At 42.5% G+C, this 22,843-nt stretch overlaps 1 protein-coding gene across 8 annotated transcripts in view; it reads right to left on the bottom strand.

Moving 5' to 3' along the window:
- Positions 1-22,843, bottom strand: part of KIAA0319L (KIAA0319 like) — a 104,608-nt gene that overhangs the window by 13,463 nt on the left and 68,302 nt on the right. For all 8 annotated transcript variants that reach the window (XM_036255184.1, XM_036255185.1, XM_036255182.1 and 5 more), the window contains 9 exons: positions 21,237-21,329; positions 18,613-18,745; positions 12,730-12,958; positions 11,384-11,507; positions 10,640-10,772; positions 8,177-8,325; positions 6,954-7,105; positions 6,215-6,353; positions 4,113-4,272 (listed from right to left, as the gene is read on the bottom strand). In XM_036255184.1, the coding sequence (XP_036111077.1) occupies positions 4,113-4,272; positions 6,215-6,353; positions 6,954-7,105; positions 8,177-8,325; positions 10,640-10,772; positions 11,384-11,507; positions 12,730-12,958; positions 18,613-18,745; positions 21,237-21,329 (1,312 nt within the window). The remainder of the gene's footprint in view (positions 1-4,112; positions 4,273-6,214; positions 6,354-6,953; positions 7,106-8,176; positions 8,326-10,639; positions 10,773-11,383; positions 11,508-12,729; positions 12,959-18,612; positions 18,746-21,236; positions 21,330-22,843) is intronic.

Here is a 22,843-nt window from a genome sequence, read left to right as displayed (position 1 = left end):
GCTCTCACTATAATTCTGATGATCTGCTAATCAAAACCCAAAAACCGGTTTGGCATCCTCACCATACCTGCATCTCTGCAGGCATTTGAATCCTTTGGCAGCCTGACCCCTGGCTCCCCCATTAACTTCCAGCAGAACAGCCCCACCTGCTTCCCTCCCACCTCTCTGACTGCTCCTTCTTACTTTCCTTTGCTGCCTCTTCTTTCCTCCTGAAATGTGGGTGTTCTCCAGAGCTCTGTCCTCAGCCCTCTCGACACTCCCAGTGTGACTCATCAGTCCTCATGGCTTTGACTCCCGCTCGTATGCAGTGACTCCCTATCTCTGGCTTTTCCTCCACTCCAAGTTCCAGTCTATACTTGCTACCATCTGATGAAACATCTCTCCATGTAACCCATAAGACACCTCACACTGAACAGTCAAAACTGAACTCACTGTCTTTTCTTTGAAACTGTTCCTTCTATCCCTCGATCTCAGTGAATGGCATTCACCATCTATTTGGGCATCCAAGCCCAAAACATCTTATTTAACACCTCACTCACCCCAATGGGTCTCCAAGTCCTGTTGATCTACCCCTGAAGTTCTTTTTAATTTCTTCTCCTCTTCTGCCATTCCCATCACCACTACTTTAATTCAGGTTTTATTACCTTTTTACTAGACTAGTTCAAAAGCTTCCTGATTGGTCTCCCTATTTTAGTCTAGCCTTCACACTACTGAACTCCCTTATTTAAAAAAACAACAAGGACTTCCGGTCAAGACGGCGGTGTAGGTAAATGCGGTATCATGTCCTCCCACAACCACATCAAAGTTACAACTAAACTACAGAACAACCATCATTCAAAACCGCCTGAAATCAAGCTGACTGGAAGTCCTACAACTACGGAATTAAAGCAGCAGCCACATCGAGACTGGTAGGAGGGGCGGAGGCGCGACAGGCTGATCCCACACCTACGTGTGGCAGATAAAAATCAGGAGGATACCTCGGCTGGGAAGGTTCTCCCTGAGGACTGAGGGGTCTCCATTCCACACCAGGGGCCCCCTCAGGGTTCCAGTGCCAGGAAGAGAAGTCCCCATTAACTTCTAGCTGGAAAAACCAGCAGGAACTGAGGCTCAGGGAGGCTGAGGCGGCTGGAGCCCCAGGCAGCTCCTCTTAAAGGGCCCACGCACAGACTTGTTGGACTCACTCCCTCTAAGCTCAGAGGGGAGGCAGCTCGAGGGGTGCCAGAGACATACAGGGAAGAACTGAGCTGTTTGGCACTGGAGTGAGGGCTGGAGAGGGGGCTTTCTCCTTCTCTGGGACAAACGTGCTGTCAGAGGCCTTTGTTCCTTTGGCAGACAGCCGCCATATCTGGGACTCCAGCAACCTGGCTCATACTGGTTGCCCCACCCTGGTGATTCCCAGAGGTCCTGCCCCACCCAACTTTCAGGCCCACCCAAACGGTTGCCAGTTGCTTAACCATAGGATTGGACTGTCTTGGATCCTGCTTCAGGTTTTCCTAAATTCTTTCAAACAAGCAGCATCTGGTCTCAGCTAGCCCCACACCTCTCGTTAAGTAATACAAACACAGGGAGGAAGCCAAAATGAGGAGACAAAGAAACAGGTCCCAAATGAAAGAAAAGAACAAAACCCCAGGAAAAGAACTAAGCGAAATGGAGATAAGCAACCTAACAGATGTTGAGTTCAAAATACTGCTTATAAGGATGCTCAGTGAACTTAGTGAGAACCTCAGCAAAGTTAGTGAGGGCCTCAAGAGCATAAAAAGGGGCCAGTCAGAAATTAAGGATGCACTAACTGAAATAAAGAATAATTTACACAGATTCAATAGTAGAGTAGGTAAAGCCAAGGAGCAAACCATCGATTTGGAATATAAGGAAGCAAAAAACAACCAATCAGAACAGCAAAAAGAAAAAATAATCCAAAAAAATGAGGAGAGTGTAAGGGGCCTCTGGGACAACTTCAAGCGTGCCAACATTCGCATCTTGGGGGTGCCAGAAGGAGAAGAGAGAGAACAAGAAATCGAAAACCTATTTGAAACTATAATGGCAGAAAACTTCCCTAACTTGATGAAGGAAACAGACATACAAGTCCAGGAAGCACAGAGAGTCCCAAACAAGATGAACCCCAAGAGGCCCACACCAAGACACATCATCATCAAAATGCAAATGGTTCAAGACAAAGAGAGAATCTTAAAAGCAGTAAGAGAAAAGCAGATAATTACCTACAAGGGAGTTCCCATAAGACTGTCAGCTGATTTCTCAAAAGCAACTTTGCAGGCAGAAGGAAGTGGCAAGAAATATTCAGAATGATGAAAAGCAAGAACCTACAACCAAGATTACTCTATCCTACAAAGCTGTCATTTAGAATTGAGGGCCATATAAAGAGTTTCCCAGACAAGAAAAAGTTAAAGGAGTTCATCACCACCAAACTGTTATTATATATGAAATGTTGAAGGGTCTTTTTGAAGAAAAAGTTAAAATATATGAACAACCAAAATGGCAATGAATACATATCTATCGACAATGGAATCTACAAACAAAATGAACAGGCAGAACAGAAACATTCTCATAGATACAGAGAACGTTTTGTTGGTTGCCAGATGGGAGGGGGTTGGGAGAATGGGTGAAAAGGTGAAGGGATTAAGAAGTACAAATTGATTGCTAGACTGACAAACCTCAAAGGGAAGGGGGTTGGGGGGTGGAAAGAAATAAACCAAAAAACTTATTTAAAAAAAAAAAAAGCACCTATTATGTGCCAGGAAGTGTTTGGGGCATAGAGATTTGTGAACAAAAGAGGCAAATCCCAGATTTCATTGAGGGCTTATTAAGGCAGATATGTAAGGAGAACAGAAAATATAGAAATATAATAAAAACGTAAAAATAGCCCTGGCCGATTTGGCTCAGCGGTTAGAGCATCGGCCTGCGGTCCAGAGAGACCCGGGTTTGGTTCTCGCTAAGGGCACGTACCTCAGTTGCAGTTTGTCCCTGACCCTGTTTGGGTCGTGCGGGTGGCAACCACTCGATGTGTCCGTTTCACAGTGATGTTTTTCTCTCTCTCTCTGTCTCCCTCCCACTCTATCTGAACAAAAAAAATGGAAAAAAATAAATAAATAAAATTAAAAAATAAAAACGTAAAAATAAACAAACAAACAACAAATTTCCTTGCTTTAAAAACAAAACAGCCCTGGCCTGTTTGGCTCAGTGGTTAGAGCGTTGGCCTGCGGTCCGGAGAGACCCAGGTTCAGTTCCCACTAAGGGCACATACCTCGGTTGCAGTTTGTCCCCAGCCCTGGTTGGGTTGTGCAGGTGGCAGCCACTCGATGTGTCCCTTTCACGTCGATGTTTCTCTCTCTTTCTCCCTCCTATTCTAGCTGAACAAAGAAGATGGAAAGATGTCCTCGGATGAGGATAAAAAAATAAAATAAAATAATAATAAACAAAAAATTAAAACAAACAAATAAAACCCACACACATAAAACAAACTAACTTGAGTCCTCCTGCCCAAACTATTAAAACGGACCTCGTTGGACTGCATTATGACTGTTCTCAGCATACACAGCCAGTCTAGTCTTACCTTCCTCCACGTTCTGGGGCCCAGTAAGCTCTCTGAACCACATGCCTTCTTCCACAGGAAATGCTGCACTGTCACACCACAGGACCATTGCCCATGCTGTTCCTCCATTCTGAATCTCCTTCTAGTCCTCCTAGGCTTGACCATTGCAACTTTTACTTCTGGAAACATCTTTGGACTACCCCCTACCCCAACCTGCTGGAAGAATGACTTGCTCTTGCCTCTGCCTCCATGATACCACACATCTGTCAAAACCACCCTGCACTGACTTTACTTGTTCACCTGATCATGTCCCCTACTAGACTGCGGCCTTCAAACAGAATGGTGCTCTTCTGACCTTGTACCTGGGACCTTGCTGCAGTGTCTAGCACAGAGTATGTGACCTGTACTAGAAGAAAAGACCTCATTAAAGAAATGAACACCATGAGCAGTTCCTGGTCAGAGAGCACCCCCTTCTCTATCTACCCACACTATTTTCTCAGCTCAGTAACTAAAGCCAGGGGGCCCCTGGTCTTTCCTTTCCTCCCCCCATTCATTGCCCAGCTACCTCTGCTCCGTGTACGGCTGAATCTTTTGCACAATGATGTCGGAATCCAGCACCCCCAGGAGGACTCCAATCTGGCGGATGAACATCCCCTTCAGCCTCTCAGTTAGTTGACTCACACTGACATCCAAGATGATCTCCACCAGGTTGCTTTTCCTGGGATCTGGAAAGCACGTGAATCAGTCGGTTTTAGAAGCAGGAGAGTTACAGACCCGCCACTATGTGTGCTTTGGCCAGAAGAGAGTACTGAGAGCATTCAGAAATGCAAGTGACCTTAACATGGAAAGGGACAATAATGAGTTCCTAGCAATGCATCTGGTGTTAGCCTGAAGAGCTTCAGAAGGACTCCCAGTCCTTATGTCAACCTGAGAATGACCACGCTGTGATGGCAATCAGGGAGGCAACAGAGTTTAGTGGAAGGCGGGGGAAAGAAACACTTGCTTTATAAGCCTCTCCCCAGCCCTGACAGGTTTGGCTCAGCGGTTAGAGTGTTGACCTGCGGTCTGGAGAGACCCGGGTTCGGTTCCCGCTAAGGGCACGTACCTCAGTTGCAGTTTGTCCCCGGCCCTGGTTGGGTCGTGTGGGTGGCAACCACTCGATGTGTCCCTTTCACGTCGATGTTTCTCTTTCTCTCTCCCTCCCACTCTATCTGAACAAAAAACAAACAAAAAAAATGTCGAGGATAAAAAAAATAAAAGTCTCTCCCCAGGCAGCAGTTATCTAACAATCCCTCCTGATCCACATCTGATTTTCAGGGACTTGCTGTACTCTGCCTACAACAATAGGAGGAAAAATGCCCATTATCTTATCAATAATAGGAATGCACCTACCCCATTACTGGGTTGAAAACAGTTAACACAGCCCTGGCCGGTTTGGCTCAGCAGTTAGAGCGTCGGCCTGTGGTCTAGAGAGACCCGGGTTCGGTTTCCGCTAAGGGCATGTACCTCATGCCTGGTTGGGTCGTGTGGGTGGCAGCCACTCGATGTGTACCTTTCACATCAATGTTTCTTTCTCTCTCTCTTCCTCTCTCCCTCCCACTCTATCTGAACAAAAAAATGAAAAAATGCCCTCAGGTGAGGATATAAAGAAAACAGTTAACACAAAGGAAATCCAGGCAGCCAAGAACAAGGATCTCCTTAGAGCTGCATCACAGCTACAAGTTTTCACAGCTCTGGGACTGGCAACCATTGTGTTTTCCTCTTGATTATGTCTTAAAGACTGTTCTATACTTGCAGTTCGGAGATTATTCAGAGTACCTTATTCATACCTTGAATGAACCATTTGTCTGCTCTGATGTATAATTTACACAATTAGTGGACTACCTGTGATCCGATTTTAAACACAAAGAAACTTTATAGTGTCCTGACTGCTGTCCTTCAGAGAGATGGGACAAGGACTGGAAGACCTGCCAAGATCCTTCCTATTTAAGACACCCATACACAAGTTTGGCCTAGATAATAAAGAGTAGCTTTAAAGTTAATATCTCCTCATCAGATGCTCAGGAATTTATAAAGCTCTACCCCACCCCACACACCCTTCCTCTCTAAACCCAAATTCACCGCAAAGCAAAATAAAAACATCGTTCTATTTAAGAAGGAAATTTTATTTCTGCAAATCTGAAAAATGTAAAAGACACCAATTACTTTACCTTCCCTGGACTGTCAGAAAAAGCCTGAGGCTCAACTTATAAAAAATAAATTGTTTTCTGTATCTGGGTGCTGATGAGACATCATGACTCAAGTTATTCCTTTGCTTAGATTCCCAGAGTACCCTGAGCCCTCTCTCATCAGTCACATACAGAGCAGAAAGTGCTGGACTAGGGGCACACAAGCCTGGCTCTGACGCACCACTGTGCGATGCTGAGCAAGCCCTGTCCTGAGTTTCTGCTTCTCCATCCCAGATGAGCAGGGGAGTCCACATGTGTGGGTAGGAGAGGCAATGTTGGAGTAGACAGACTCTAAGGAGTTGTCACTTGGGGTTTCGAGATTTTTTAAAGCTGGATATGCCACCTGGCTCTGTCCATGCTGGGGAGAAGGATCTCAGGATGGCGGCCCTCCCTGGCTGACCCAGCAATTCCACTCAGTCTCATCACTAAATTAACTCACCAGGTTTCACCTCCACAGTGGTCTGGTCTGTATTACTCTCACCCTTTGCATCAGTCACTTTCAGATGAAATGTGTAGGTTCCCTCGACCAGGTTGGAAAGAAAGAGGACAGGGTGGTGATCCGAGTGATTTAACACCTCCTGTGGGGTTGAATAACATGGCTATGTTGTAAAACAAAACCGTGCTCCTTCTGTGGACTCAGCTGCTGCTCTGTCACAGCTAAGTCCCCTCCGAGCTGGACTGCTTCAAGTCTGGCAGCCTGCACTGTAACAGCACTGCACCCCCTGCCTGCCGGAATCAGGGAAGAGAAACTCGTTCTGTACCACACTAATTTGCAGAGTGACCCTAGGCAAGCCATTTAACCTCCCAAGATTTCAGAGAGTAATCCAGGTTTGATATGAGAAACCACTTGGGTCCAGCTGGTGTGGCTCAGTGGTTGAGCGTCAACCCATGCACCAGAGGAGGTCACTGGTTCGATTCCTGGTCAGGGCACATGCCCAGGTTGTGGGCAAAATCCCCAGTGAGGGACATGCAGGAGGCGGCCAATCGATGTTCTCTCTCATCAATGTTTCTATTTCTCCCTCTCCCTATCTCCCTCTCTAAAATCAATAAAGAAAAAAAAAATTAAAACAAAAAAGAAACCACTTAGTTAAAACAGATACTAAAATATTTGGCTCAGTCTCCTCTCCCCATCTCACCACCTGGACCGTGTGCTGCTCTCCAGCTCCTGGCACACTTACCCCTGCTGCTGGGCTCCCCTCATCTCGAGTCCACAGGTAGCTGACTATTCCCTTGTCATCGGAGGACTTGGAGCCATCCAGCTCTGCTGTGTCCATGGGCAAGGTTATCACCACATTCCCAGTTATTTTGGCTATAGGTGGTTTGTTTGTTTCTAACCAAAGAGAAATCATTGAAATAATATTACATTCTGGAAAAAAAAGAAATGCTTCTTCATGATGTTTATGGGGAAATTGAACATCAAATGCATCTTAAATGGAGAACCATTTTAAATACCTATCCAAGCCAGCAATTAACAGTGTAGATTGAAAGCTACCATTGCCACAGGGCCTGAGGCTCTAGTTGCACCGAGAGAAAAATGTTCTGACACCGTGCAATGGAGGGGACAGGTGTAGTTTCCTCCTGTATTCCCACAGCAGCCTCCCAGAAAGGAATTCATTTCTGTGCCTTGGAGAAATATAACTGAAAACAAAGGCCCACAGTTGGATTGAAATCTTGGAATTTATGTGAAGTCCAGCTGATACCACAAGTTCTCTTTAAAATATGGGTTAAAATGTTATTCTCTGAACATCTTTTTTGATTCCTTCCTTAGAGAAAGAGGAGAGAGAGACCTCTCTTAACCTGGGCCCACTTGCAGCTTTGTTTACTCGGTTGTATATTCTCTAGTGTTTATTGAGCTCAGGATACTACAAATGGAGATCATCTCCAAATCTGATGGTTTGTCCTATTATCAGTTTTGAGTTCTCTCCCAAGGTCATCACTATCATCAAGTTTGCAAACCAGAGCAAGATCAATCAACTCTTGTCTCACATTGGCTTCAGCATGCAGGTTCACAGGAACGAACACAGAAAGCTACAGTGCAGGACAGTCATTCTGAAGTCTGACAGCAGGTGTCACTGTAGCCAGTGGGAGAAGTCACAGAAACCCCAGATCTTAGCAGCACAAAAGCAAAATAAAAATGCAAAGGAAAAAAACCTTAATTCTTTCCCTATTCAATACAGAAGGAAGGAAAGGAGAAAGGGAGGGAGGGGAACACAGACGTTAAAATTCACCTTACAGTCACTCTCAATTAAGATTGTTTTAGAAAAGCAAATTAACAGCTGCCCTTACCCCAACTTTCTTCCCCACACCGTCTCTAATTGATTTCTGCAGCCAAACAAGAGATTACGAATTCCTCAGTTATCTAACCCAGAGGCTGCTGCACCAACCCGAGGCAGGGAGGTACCTTCTTTGACAATGACATTCACAGAGCTCTGGCTTTGCAGGTTCCTCTCATCTCTGACAGTCAAGGTGAACACGTAGGTTCCCACTTGCAGCCCAGTCACAGTGGCGACACTGCTGTTAGCATTCTCAAGCTGCACCCCATCGGGTCCCCTGAACAAAGAGAGAAACCAGGGGGTGGAGTTGTACCTTTCTGCTGCTCTCCTGTCCCTGACTCAGCAGGTGCAGACAATGATTGCCTCGGCTCAGACATGAACTATTGTTTCCCAGACCTTGAGAGGACAAGTTTAAAAATATTCCATTTGAACAGAGTGTCATTTGGCCTCAAAATACAGGCTACCTGCTGATCAGAAAATTCCATTCATCAATTTTCAAAAAGATCTAGCCTTATCCTTTATATGAGCTTCTAGAACATTCAAACTCTTTGCTGTTCCAATTTATAAAAGGAAGAAAGTGCTCTGAGCAGGTCTCTGATCAAAAGGATGACTTCAGAGTGATGTTTCTGAAAAGTATTTCTGGCCCAGTCGTTGGTTCAGCTCTTGCCAGCAAAGAAGCAAAACGCATTTCTTAATCATATGCCAAACTCACTCTTACTGGAAAGTCAGAGAAAGGAAATGGGCCAAAGCTGCAGAGGAATTCTCAGGGCAAATCCATCCTCCTCTTAGTGGCTCTGTAAGCAAAGCTCCCTCCAGCTCCCAGACAGGGGCCACAGGGGGCCCAGGACACCCCGCATTCTTCCTGCAGCAGGGGAGTGAGCTCTGTGCCGACATCCAGGCACAACACTGCACACACCAGAGCCTTCCAGCTCAAGGATCAAAGTGTGCCAGAGCTTTCCTTAAACTACAGTATGACCAGAGAAATCTACAGACTTTATAGTTTTATTTTGTTTTGCTGTTTAAATGAATGACCTCTGACCCTAATAGCCTCTCCTGAAACAGACTCTCCTCCAAGAAGCTTGCTAAGCATTATTTCTGCTGTAAACACTGATAAAACTCAACCAAATTCATTACTAGTATCTTCAATAGTTACAATTAAAACACACTAGGCTGAAGAAGAAAGATTAGGTTCTCCAAAACATAGAAACAATAGCTGAGAAAAATAATTTCTAGAATCCAACTCACCGATCATAAGTCAAGTGGTTTCTGTAGTCCAATTATAGCACTTTCCCACCTTTCTCTAATGCCCTTAGACCAAAACAAAAACAAAACACCCAGTCTGTCCTATGATTGCTACCTTTGGAAATAGAGAAATTTAACTCCTTTTTAACTTATAACTCTTCCTTGAAATTCTTTCACTTCTTTTGGGATCCTGCATATAATTCGAGTTCCAGTTATTAAGGTTTAAAGGAGCCGAAAGACGCCCTGGTTGGTTTGGCTCAGCAGTTGGAGCATCGGCCCACGGACCAAAGAGTCATGGGTTTAATTCCTGTCAAGGGCACATACCTCGGTTGCAGTTCGGTAAACGGGTCTGGTTGGGGTCATGCAGGAGGCAACCAATAGATGTGTCTTTCTCACATCAATGTTTTTCCGCCCTCCCACCCCCATCTGAAGTTAAATGGAAATATATCCTCGGTGAAGATTATAAAAAATAAATACATAAAATAAAATAAAGGAGCTGAAAGAAACTGTGAGAGCTAGGAATGGTTTGATTAGTCGATTTCAATTCAATTAGTATTGTTTGGTTACTGCCTTTTGCCTCTGGCTAACACAGTTGGTAAGTACGGTCTTCAAGGAAACAGCAACAGAGCAATGCTTTCATTTTGTAGATGAATTTTCAATTCTCCTTAATAGCTGCTCTGCCCCATCCCTTTGCCAGCCGTACCCAGTTAATTTTGAGCAACAGTGTTTTTCTGCTCCATTTCCCCTTCCATCCTGCCTCTCAAGTGTAATTAAACTATACATTTCAGCAGATGGATTATACCTGCAAAAGCACCAGGACCACAAAGTACTACCTGGGGACTAGCTGATGCTAAGCATTCTTTTTTTCTTACAAAAATTATTTTATATAATTTTCTTAGAGTTGAAGTTTGGCATTGCAAACCTTTCTGTCACCCTCCCCCACCCCTCTTGCTTAAAGAGCATGTAAACGCTTTAAAAAAATTTTTGTTTTCAATCCTCACCCAAGATGTGTTTTAGTTCATTTTTATATTTGTTTACTTATTTTTATTGACTTTTAAAGAGTGACGAAAGGGGGAAAGAGAAAGAAAGAGGGAGAGAAACATTGATGTGAGGAACATTGATCTGTTGCCTCCCATATGCGCCCCAACTGGGGATCAAACCTGTAACTTAGGTATGTGCCTTGACCAGGAATTGAACCTGCAGTCTTTTGGTGCATGGGATGATGCTCCAACCAACTAAAACATTCAGCCAGGGCACAGCAAGTAAACTCTTAAAAAACAAGTAAAACCTTGCTCTGCAAAGGTCTGGAGCTTTTTCATAAATAAGAGTTTGTGTCAATCAATACTCACTGTGTTTTTTCCCAGAGGTATGAGATAATTTTTTGATCATCTGAGCTTTTGCTACCATCCAGGGTTGTGCTGTCCACGGGCAGGATCAGCTCTTTATCTGGGCCCGCATCTGCCTGTGGAGGCTTGTTGTTTTCTGGAAGACAGAGACTTGGAGGTCAAAAGCTGGCAGTCCAGCTGGGAAAGGAGAAGATTCAACTGGGACACATGTTCTGGAAGCCACGAGAACTCTGCCTCTCCGCCCACAGATCCGTCAGATATTGTGGGACAGATATGTATTGGGGTATGGTCAGGGAGCCCACAATGAATAATGTAAGACTGAAAATACAGAACAATTCTGAAAGAACATAGCAGAACTTAATGAAGTTATAATGCCACGGTAAATGTGAAACATAATGCTCAAGGAGTTCAAATGAAAGGGTCTGCTGATAAGACAGGGCTTGAAACTGGTCCTTAAAGGACACATGATAGGATATGGGATGGCAGAGACTCTATCTGATATGTCCCCTTGAAGGTACAATAACTAGCCAAGAGCAAGGGCATAAGCTGAGGCTGTGAACTACTCTCTCTCTTTAGCTAGGTGAATCGACAACAGAAGTTGCTAGGACAAGAGAAGCTGCCAGGGGCATTCCATGAACTGGTGCCTCCCACTTCTACCCTTATACAACTCAGAACCCAAACCCTTTTCTCTCCCAAGGTTAAAGGGACCAGCCAATCAAGAGCCTGTACCTCAAGGTTGGAACTTACCAGGCTGTACAATAACAGTCACTTGAGTGGTGGCCTGCTGTCCTATTGTGTCAGTCACTGTGAGCTGGTAAGTATAGTCTCCTTCTTGCATGGCAGAGAGCTGTAGGATTGGTGTTCTAACACCCTGGATGTATAAATACAGAGAGTGGAAAAGCAGCCGTCTAGAATCACAACATCATACACTAAGTCCTGTTTGGGTCTAAGAGATTTACCCAGTTTTCAAACCTACTCGGTACTGGGCTATTACCTCCTAGTTCAGCAAAATAAGTGAATGCTGGATCAGATGTGTGGGACATCTTGTGAAAAGTTTTCCCCTAAAGGGAACAACCCTCCCTGACACAGCAGCAGTTTCAAATAAAGTCAGAGCTCTCACAGGGAGGGAACTACAGAGAAATGTGAAAAGATAACCAAGATTAGTCTCTACAACCCAAGGCAGAAAGAAAGCCATGAATATATAATAACACAATTTAAAAAAACAGTGTTCTTCCTATGGCAGCCACTCAAGGTGCTATATAATGCCACGCTGTCCCCTTAGATTTGTGTAGATTCTGCAACAGCAGAGAAACCTAACATAATACTTAAACTAAACCTAGTGAAATGTGAGCTTTAAGTCATGCCTCAAATCTAGAAACATAGACCTGAGTGTCAGAAGAAACACTGCCTATAACTTAGGACAGTCTTCCAATGCAGGAACTTCAGAATAGTGGGCAAAAACTAGCAGCCTCTGGGCTGAATCCAGCTTGCAGACATTTTGTTTGACCTGTATGTCTTAAAAGTTGTAAAATTTCACATAAAGGTCTAGATTTCTGTTTTCTCTTGAAAATCTGTACATTCTAGCAATGTTGGGACCATACTTCCATCTGGCAACAACTAGCTGGGCCTGAGGAGCAGCTGACTCCTTTTAGTCTGGGCTTAAGTTCTCTGGTATGCTACAGCTCCATCCAGTTTTCATTATTTACTTATGTTACCTGTGTGGTGACAGATCTAGTCTCTTCTTAAATATCTGCAGAGAGAAGATGCTCACCACCTAAACAGGCAATCTACTCCAATCTTACGATTCACACCTGTGCAGCTTCTAAATCATTTAACTCACTAGAATTGTCCTAGAACAGCTACCATTTTCATTAGTCTTTTCCTCTAATACTAAATATTTAACATAAAGGTTTTTTACTAGTATGTTAATTAAAGCCTCCTTAAACTTTCAGTTTTTTAAAAAATTCAAATATTCTATGCACAAATCTGACTTTGGTAATTAAAATACAGCAAAACTAAGCTTTGAATGGGTGATCCAGTCCAGCAGCTCTAATTCCCCTGGGCAAGAAAAGACAGAAACCCTCCCCTCCTACCTGCATCTCCACCACTTTCCCTTTGCTGCTGGGGCTGAGGGACCACTCATAGCTGGTGATGCCATGGTCATCAGTGCTCTGGTTCCCAAAGAGGGTGATGGAGTTTTGGGGCAGGGTGATCACTTGGTTGGGGCCCGCGTTGGCCACAGGGGGGTAATCCACAGCTTTATTCACTGTCAGGCTTGCACTGGTGGAGTTGGTAGCTCCATCAGAGTCTACTACAGTCAAGCTGTTAGGGCAGAAAAAGGAATGCAGTTGCGGATGGTTTTCAGTAAAAAAGAATAAACATGAACTGGAAGTCTCATCCACAGCAATCAGACAAGAAGAAAAAATAGAAGGCGTCTATATTGGTAAGGAGGAAGTGAAATTGTCATTATTCTCAGATGACATATTGTACATAAAAAAACCCTAAAGACGCCCTGGCCAGTTTACTCAGTGGTTAGAGCGTCAGCCCACAGTCCAGAGAGATCCGGGTTCAGTTCCCGCTAAGGGTGTGTACCTTGGCTGCAGTCTGACCCCGGCCATGGTTGTTTATGCAGGTGGCAGCCACTCGATATGTCCCTTTCACGTCGATGTTTCTCTCTCTCTCTCTCCCTCCCACTCTATCTGAACAAAAAATGAAAAAATGTCTCAGGTGAGGATAAAAAAAAAAAAAAAAAGAAAGAAAGAAAACCCTAAAGACTCCACCAAAAATCTACTAGATTTAATAAATGAATTCAGCAAAGTAGCAGGATATAAAATCAACATCCAGAAATCCATGGCATTTTATACACCAATAATGAACACACAGAAAGAGAAACTAAAAAAACAATCCCATTTACCACTGCAACAAAAAAATTAAGATACCTAGGAATAAACTTAACCAAGGAGGTCGTTCTCAGAAAACTACAAGACATTGAAAAAAGGAAAAAAAGATGTTATAAAAGAGTGGAAGCAGATACCATGTTCATGGATTAGAAGACTCAACATCATTAAAATGTTCATACTACCTAAAGCAGTCTATAGATTCAATGCAATCCCTATTAAAATATCAACGGCATTATTTCACAGCCTAGAACAAATATTCCAAAAGTTTATATGGACCCAAAAAAGAATGTGAATAGTCACAGCAATCTTGAAAAATAAAAACAAAGTTGGAGGGATCACAATTCCGGATATCAGGTTATATTACAAAAGCACTATAATCAAAACAGCCTGGTATTGGCACAAGAACAGGCATATAGATCAATGGAACAGAACAGAGAACCCAAAAATCAACCCAAGACACTATGCTCAATTAATAGTTGACAAAGGTGGCAAGAGTATACAGTGGAGTAAAGATAGTCTCTCTTCAATAAATGGTGTTGGGAAAATTGGACAGCTACATGCAAATAAATGAAACTAGACCAACTTATACTATACACAAGAATAAACTTAAAATGGATAAAAGACTTAAATGTAACTTGTAAAACCACAAAAATCCAGAAGAAAATGTAGGCAACAAAATCTCAGACATCACACATAGCAGAAATTTCACCAATACGTCTCTTAGGCAAGAGAAACAACGGGAAAAAAATTAATAAATGGGACTACATCAAATTTAAAGCTTCTGCACAGCAAAAGAAACCAGCATCCAAATGATAAGGGAATCCACTGCATGGGAGAACATATTTGCCAACAATACATCAGATAAGGGGTTAATTTCCAAAATATTTGGAGTACTCATACAACTCAACAAAAGGAAGACAAACAATCCAATTAAAAAATGGACTGAGGACCTGAACAGACACTTCTCCAAACAGGACATACAAATGGCCAAGAGACATATGAAAAAATTCTCAACATCACTATTCATCAGAGAAATGCAAATTAAAACGACTATGAGGTATCACCCCTCACACCTGCCAGAATGACTGCCATCAACAAATCAAGAAATGATAAGTACTGGTAAGGATGTGGAGAAAAGGGGACTCTAGTACACTGCTGGTGGGAATGCAGAATGGTGCAGCCACTATGGAAAACAATATGATGTTTCCTCAAAAAATTAAAAATGAAGCTGCCATTTGACCCAGTGATTCCACTTCTCGGAATATATCCTACAAAGCCTGAAACACCAATCAGAAAGAATATATGTACCCCTATGTTCATAGCAGCACTATTTACAATAGCTAAGATCTGGAAACATCCAAAGTGTACATCAGTAGATGGGTGGATAAAAAAGCTGTGATAAATTTACACAATGGAGTACTATGCAGCTGTAAGAAAGAAAGATCTCTTACCCTTTGAGACAACATGGAGGCACCTGAAAAGTATTATGCTAAGCAAAATAAGCCAGTCAGAGAAAGACAAGTATCATATGATCTCATTTATTTGTGAAGTATAATAAACAAAATAAGCTGATGAACAGAATAGATCCAGAGACATGGAGGTAGGAAACAGACTGAGGGAAGGGGGTGAGGGGGTAGGGTAGGAAAAGATAAACCAAAGAACTTACATGCATATATGTTATATGTAATATATGGACACAGACAACAGTGTGGTGAAGGTGGGGGGTGGGGCAGAGCAGGGCAGAGGGTGTCAATGGGGGAAAAAGGAGGGACATTTATAATAAAAAAAATTAATTAATCAAAATTAAAAAAGAGACAATAACTGAAAAAAAGAAAAAGAAGGAAACATGAGAGGACTGAAAATCAAGGCTAAGAAATACCTATTTACCAATTTGGTAACCAATTCTTATAATTCCTCTTGGTAAGGCAGAATAGTACTAGAAACAACATTGACTGAGGGTTCACTGTATCTCAGGCACTGTTGCAAATGATTTAGAACTCAATAAATCCTCACAACAACTCTATAAAGTCCTATCCTCATTTTAGTCCTTACATACGAGGGGACCGAGTAGAGAAAGGTCAAGTAACTTGCCCAAGCTTGAAAGTACTGAAGTCGGGACCTGAATCCAGGCAATGTGTCTCCAGCACCACTTCCCTCTGCTGTCTGCAGTGTCTGGGTGCTGGGACCTGCACAAGCATTGTCTGATCTGGCCCTCACAGCAATCATCAATCTCAATTTGCAGGTGGCTTAGAGAGGCTAAATAACCTGCCCAGGGCCCCATCATGAGGCAAGATGCAAGCCCAGTTCTCTAACTCCCAAGCTCAGAAAACAAGTCTCAAAGAGACAGTCCCTGGCTGCCCAGCTGGTATGGCTCAGTGGCTGAGCATCACCTCGTGCAGCAGGAGGTCACCAGTTCGATCCCAGTCAGGGCACATGCCCAGGTTGTGGGTATAGTCTCCAATTGAGAGCATGCAGGAGGCGGCCAATCAATGTTCTCTCTCATTAATGGTTCTATCTCTCTCTCCCTTCCTTTCTCTTTAAAATCAATTAAAAAAAATTTTTTTTAACTAAAAATGAGATAGTCCCTGGTCCCTATTCCTATGGGTTTCAAACATGCTACACTAACTAGAGCTCTGACTGCAGCAGGCTCTCCCCATCGTCCTGTTTTGGCTGTGTACATATCACAAGAATGGACATCCTAAGCAGACAGCCTCTGGGATGGACTAGGAGGGCTGGCTGTGGTAAGACAGGAGCCTGAAATGGAAATGAATTCTCCTTCGCAACAGTCCTACAGTTTGTGCCAGGGTAAAATAGGATCTGAAATTTTTTTAAAAAGTTCATTTATAAGAACAGACTTTTACCTAAATGATGCCTTCCAGCTGAACAGACTAAAGCTGCTCTTGCCACCTCAAAATGTGAGCATAAGCAAGCAAGGAGGTTTGGGCTCCTTCCATTTTGCTTACAGAAAGATAAAAAGCGTTAGAAAAGACACATTGTTTGTTTAATCTCACCACCAGCCACACAGAGCCAGGCATCTGTGGGGTTTTACCCCACAGTCTCACCTTTTCCTATGATCTGAAGGGAATTTTTGGTATTAAAGCCTTGAGAAAAAGAGCATAAAAACATCAGACACACAGACATGTAAATCAATAAACATCAGAAGACAAATCCAGAAGTTTTCCTCTTTTTCCAGTTTGCCTGTTGTTTTCACAGTTTTTTGTTTTTGTTTTTTACATATGCCATTTGTCTCCTACTTCAGAGTAAAAGCAAGCTAAAGATAGGTGGCAAAATGGTAGCTGCCCATTACCGACTTTCACTTCAGTCCCTGGCTTACATGCAAGAATCCTGGAACCAAACAGCAGTGCCCGCAGGACTGGGGAAAGAGAATACTGCCATGTAAAAGCAGTGGATAGGAAAAGGTGAGTGGAATCAGATTGGACCTTAAAGCTAATCAGACCCAACCCCGTCAGTTTACAGATTGGGGCTTTGGAAAAAAGAATCGCTCTCTAATACCCTGTCCATCCAAAAGGCTGCAGCCTAACACATGGTTAAAGGCTCAGACTGCCTGTGTGACCTTGGGCAAGTTACTTAAACACTCAGTGCCTACATTTCCTAATCTATAAAAAGAAGAGTAATTATAATACTTGTTACAAGGAGTAAATGGGCTACTGCTTGCAAAGAGCTCAGAACAGTAGTACACACAGAGTAAATGTTCAAGAAAGAGCAGTTATTATTGTTATTATTATTATTATTATTTTTTGTGGTATGTGCCCCTAGCGGAAACCGAACCCGGGACTCTCTGGTCCGCAGGCTGACGCTCAACCGCTGAGCCAAACTGGCCAGGGCTATTGTTATTATTTTTAAAAAGAATGACCTAGCCCAGGCTAAATTCAATAAATGTTAAAATTCCTACATCAGAAATCTAAGGAAAAAACAATTCACATTTCCATTTTAAGCCAATGAGAAGTCTCCAACCTTGTTGAATGGCAACTACCTTTTTGCATTCTCTTGAAGTTCTGAGTCAACCACAGTGCTGCTAAGTCAGAACCTGCATATTTATTTATATGGTAGATGTTGTGCTAGGAGAAATTCACCACTATGTCTCTGGTGTGTCTAAAACTTGACAAATCTCAGATCCAGTGGGGAAGACAGAGACCCATGAATAAGCTGTTACACCGTGGTACATTAGGATACTGAATGCAACATTCTCTCCTCACTGGAGGGGTCTCAGAGAGAGCCTCATAGAAAACTGGAGGCTCCTAAGGATAGGCAGAACTCCAACAGGTTGAGAAGAGAATTTAAGAAAGCATAAACAAAATATATGGGTCAAGTCGAGGAACAGAGTAGAATGAGCCCTGACGTAGTGGTTAGAAAATCTGCATTTCAGTTCTGTGTGACCTCAGAGAAGTGAGTAAATACACTGAGCCTCATTTCACTCAGATATAAAATGAAGATAGTATCATGTACATATGGTGTTTGTATGATACAAGTACTTTGTAACAATCAAATAATTATGCAAATATAAGGAGAATTATTCTAAAGTCAGCCTCTCCCTCTTATTCATCACATTCTAGAATGTTGACACTAGCTCCCAAAAGGACTGTCTTTGAATCAAACTCTTCAAAAGCGCTAATAGAGAAAGATCCTACATCTCATATTCAAATAAACCACTTGCCAAAAGTAAAGATTTTGAGATATCATAACTGGAAGAAGCATTTCCCAAATAAAGAGACAAGATGCTAGTAGCTTCCTTCTGGATTTTCCTGGTAAAAAGAGATAGGCCCTTTCACTTAATTATAGAAATCCTAAAAATAGGTTTGGAGATCTGCCAGATAAGGCTTGGAAAAGGACTAATGTGGTGGCTCCTAATCTATTATGCAACGGCTTTTGCCCTAAAAAGTTATTCATATTGTGACCATAATGACCATAGGGCTCAGAGAATCAATGGAACCACAGGCTATATTTTTCAACCAATTCTACAATGCATTTGTTATCTGTCAGAGTTACTCCTATAAGAATGTAAAACTCACAAGAAAATAAAAAAGCCAATGGTAAACCTGAAGGATCCTAATTTACCTGAAAGTGTAGTTCCCAGGGACGAGCTTACTTAGTTTTAATATGGCCGTATCTTCAGAAATCTTCTCTTCTCTCAGAGGTCCCTTAAGTTCTTCCCAGTGGTACCTGACGATTTTATCATCATCAGTGCTTTCTTGACCATAAAGAAACATCAGTTACAACATGAGAATGCTGGGTCTCAGCACTTATTCAGTTTACACAAACCAGGGCAACTACCTAGAGATTTGAGGCTAGGAAAACTTCATAAAATTACAGACTATCTCTCCAGAGAGTTTCTTCCCTAGGAATATTGGGTCATTCTGCCTCTATGAATATTCCACTGCATAGTTTTCCAAGGACTCTAACTCAGGCAACCTCTGGTTAAAATGCTACTGTTGCCCTGGCCGGTTTGGCTCAGCGGTTAGAGCATCGACCTGTGGTCTGGAGAGACCCAGGTTCGGTTCCCGCTAAGGGCATGTGCCTTGGTTGCAGTTTGTCCCCGGCCCTGGTTGGGTCGTACAGGTGGTGACCACTCGATGTGTCCCTTTCACGTTGATGTTTCTCTCTCTCTCTTCCTCTCTCTCCCTCCCACTCTATCTGAACAAAGAATGGAAAAATGTCCTCCGGTAAGGCTAAAAAAAATAAAATAAAATGCTACTGTATAAAAAAAGGAAAATAAAAAATTCTTAAATGCATGAAAAGATACTCAACCTCACTTAAAAGAAATGCAAATTTAAATTTAACTTGAGATACCATTTTTAAACCTGTAAGACTGGTAAAGACCAAAGTTCCGTAACACATTAAATGGGTAAAGGTGTGGAGAAAAGGGCCCTTTCATAAGTCATGGTGGAAGCATAAATTGATACAAACTTTATAAAGAGCAATCTGGCAAAATTTGCCTTTGTCCCTGCAAATCTTCTTCTAGGAATTTATCCTACAGATATCCTTGCACATGTGTTAATTGTCATGTTTACAAGATTATTCATGGTAGCATTATTACAGTAGTGAAAGACCAAAAATAATCTAAATGGTCATCAATACAGACTGACTGAAAACAAGTATATATTCAAAAAATGAAATCATATAATAGAAGGCTATGTAATCATTAACAGAAAAAAAGAATGAAGTATTTCATATACTGATTCAGAAAAATTCTACAACATATAGAGTCATTGTACATAACAGCGTGCATAATATATATTTTTTTAATTATTTATTTATTTTTTTGTTACAGATATTTCATCATTTTTACCCCATTGGCACCCCCCTCCTCACCCCACCCCCACCCCGTCCCCAGCTTAGTTGTCCATGTCCATTGGTCATGCATACATGCATATAAGTTCTGTGGTTTATCTCTTCCCACCCCTCCCCACCCCCTCTTCTGAGGGATGTCAGTCTGTGCCCTACTTCCATGTTTCTGGGTCTACCGTATTCCTCAGACTGTTATGTTCATTATATTCCGTATATAAGTGAGATCATGTGGTATTTGTCTTTTTCTGCTTGGCTTATTTCACTTAGGATAATACTTTCCAGGTCCCTCCATGTCGTCTCAAAGGATAAGAGATCTTTCTTTCTTACCGCTGCATAGTACTCCATTGTGTATATGTACCACAGCTTTTTTATCCATTCGTCTACTGATGGACACTTGGGCTATTTCCAGATCTTAGGTATTTACAATAGCTAAGATCGTGCATAATATTTTATCATAAAGACTATATATGTATCTTCTTCTACATGCATAAGATATCTTTAGAAAGATACATAAAATAATACCATTGATTATCTGGAGAAAAACTAGATAGTTGGAAGACATGTAAGGTAGTGATTCTTTCTGCCATATACCTTTACATATTATTTAACTTTACCTATTCAAAAATATAAAATAAAATGGTACCGTGTGAACCTTTCTACCACTCGCACAAGAGCTTCTTCCTGTGGTCTCTTCCCTCCTGGACTGCTATTCTTCTAGCCTCTTCTTGTCAGAACTATCTACATGAAATGTTTAACACTGCTAGAGATTCCTCTGCCAAACACCACTGTTGCTGCCAAGATAGTCAGGATAACAGGGTCTTAATGGGTCTAAAAGAAACCAAGCAAATACTAGCGAGATGATAGGTCTGAAACCTCCTGCACACACATAGCCAGGGTTAATGGCAAAGACCCAGAAATCATCTCACGTCCTCTGAAGGGAAAACGTCAGTGAGCCCAGGTAGGGTGTAGAGCACATCCTGAGTCTCTCCAGGAGAAGGCTGACAAGAATCTGGTTAGGCAGTGATAGCTGGGTGAGATCTCCTCAGTTAAGACTCTCAGTTACTCATCTTGCCATGATAGGGAAGAGTTTTGTTTTCATCTACGAAAATCTGAAAACCAGCAAATTTCAGCTGAACTAATGCTAAATGCATGCATAATCCCATTTTATTACCATCTTAGAAATATGGTAAGAAATATTATTTCAAACAAGCCACATGGAGGTTTTAAATAGGATTTGTCTAGTTTTTACTTCCTAATCAGCTGCTTCAGATCGTTGATCTTCCCATAATGTAGTCAAGAAGCCTAAGAAGAATACAGATATAGCTGGCCCAAATCTTCACCAGAGTGCCCAGTGAATGCTCTTCTAAAAACATTGTGGCTAAGTAAATACTCACGGCTCCCATCAATGATTGTAGAAGTGGTTGGCAGAGAAATCTCCTGGAACTGTGGTGACACAATGGCAACAGGAGGCTGATTCTTACGGGGCTCTGCAAGAAAACAACCCAGAAGAAATTAAAAGAGGTGCTTTGTAAATTATAGAAGCAGCAAGCCATATCTGGGCAGATTATAAATGTTTCCATCATAAAACTAGTGGCTGAAGCATCACCAAATGCAAAAGTCACAAGACCAGGCTGGCATTCCAACACAAGACACCTAGGAGTATTTAAGCCTCTTCCAAACCTGACTATTCCTAAGACCACACCCTGTGCATTATTTCAATACTCATGAGCTATCTAGTTCATGAAAAGTACTAAAGCAGCAAGCGACTGCTTTCAGGCAAGCTGCACAGGATGGACAACAAATAAGCTTTATGCAATAAAGGTCTTGGCAAGCAAACGATCCCTTGCCATAAGACTGTGCTGAAAAGATAATGGGTAATTTCTCATCCACCGGGAGCTGACTGCGTGGGAGGTGACTAGGCCAGAGTGCTGGAAAGGTCACAAACCACTCTGGTCCACTGAATGACTGTGAGCGCAGTGTCCTTTTCTTTGAGAAATGATCAAATGGTCTTTTATGCTAAACACCTTTTTAAGAAAGATAAAGTATTACCTTGGCTACAAGGTTCAAGGAATTAAAAGAAAATCTGTTACTAACAAAGACAGAAAACAGTATTAAGAATTTGTGCCAATGTATATGCCACTTGCCAAATATCTCTGAAAATACAAAACAAGATACCCTGTTATTGCACTGCAATCTACCAATCACTTAAGAATGATGGAATTTGGTATCCAAGGTGAAAGAGAACTGGCAGGGTTTCAGTGAGGAAGTCTATGCACAAAGGCCCACATTTCTGGAAAGAGATCAGAGAGGGCCAGCCACTTGGCTGGTTCTCCTAGGCCTGGATTTCTTTTGTCTCTTAATTACAACACATGGTGATCTCTCAGCACGACCCACTTGGAGAAGTAGTCCTCAGGTAGACAGGCTACTGCTCAGGCCATACTGTACTGTGGGTCATGTGACTAATGCTTTTCTGCCCAGCAAAGTGTTCCAACTAGAACCAAAGTACATTGAATTAGGAATTGCCCAATAAATGTATTACAAAAAAAGAATGGAAATTATAAACCCCTAAAGTCAGTCCAGCCAGGGTTGCTCAGTGGATTGAGCATCAGCCCATGGATTGAGAGGTTCCAGTTTGATTCCCGGTCAGGGCACATGCCCGAGTTGTGAGTTCAATCCCTAGTAGGGGGTGTGCAGGAGGCAGTTGATCGATGTTTCTCTCTCACATCAATGTTCTGTTTTTTTTTTTATCCTCATCCGAGGACATTTTTCCATTTTTTGTTCAGATAGAGTGGGAGGGTGGGAGAGGAAGAGAGAGAGAGAGAGAAACATCGACGTGAAAGGGACACATCGAGTGGCTGCCACCCGCACTACCAATCAGGGCCGGGGACAAACTGCAACCGAGGCCGTGCCCTTAGCGGGAACCGAACCTACATCTCTCTGGACCGCAGGCTGACGCTCTATCCGCTGAGCCAAACCGGCCAGAGCTCACATCAATGTTTTT

The sequence above is a fragment of the Molossus molossus genome, unplaced genomic scaffold, assembly GCF_014108415.1.
Source record: "Molossus molossus isolate mMolMol1 unplaced genomic scaffold, mMolMol1.p scaffold_m16_p_12, whole genome shotgun sequence".
Taxonomy (NCBI): domain Eukaryota; kingdom Metazoa; phylum Chordata; class Mammalia; order Chiroptera; family Molossidae; genus Molossus; species Molossus molossus.
This window is presented reverse-complemented; position numbering and strand designations above follow the sequence as displayed.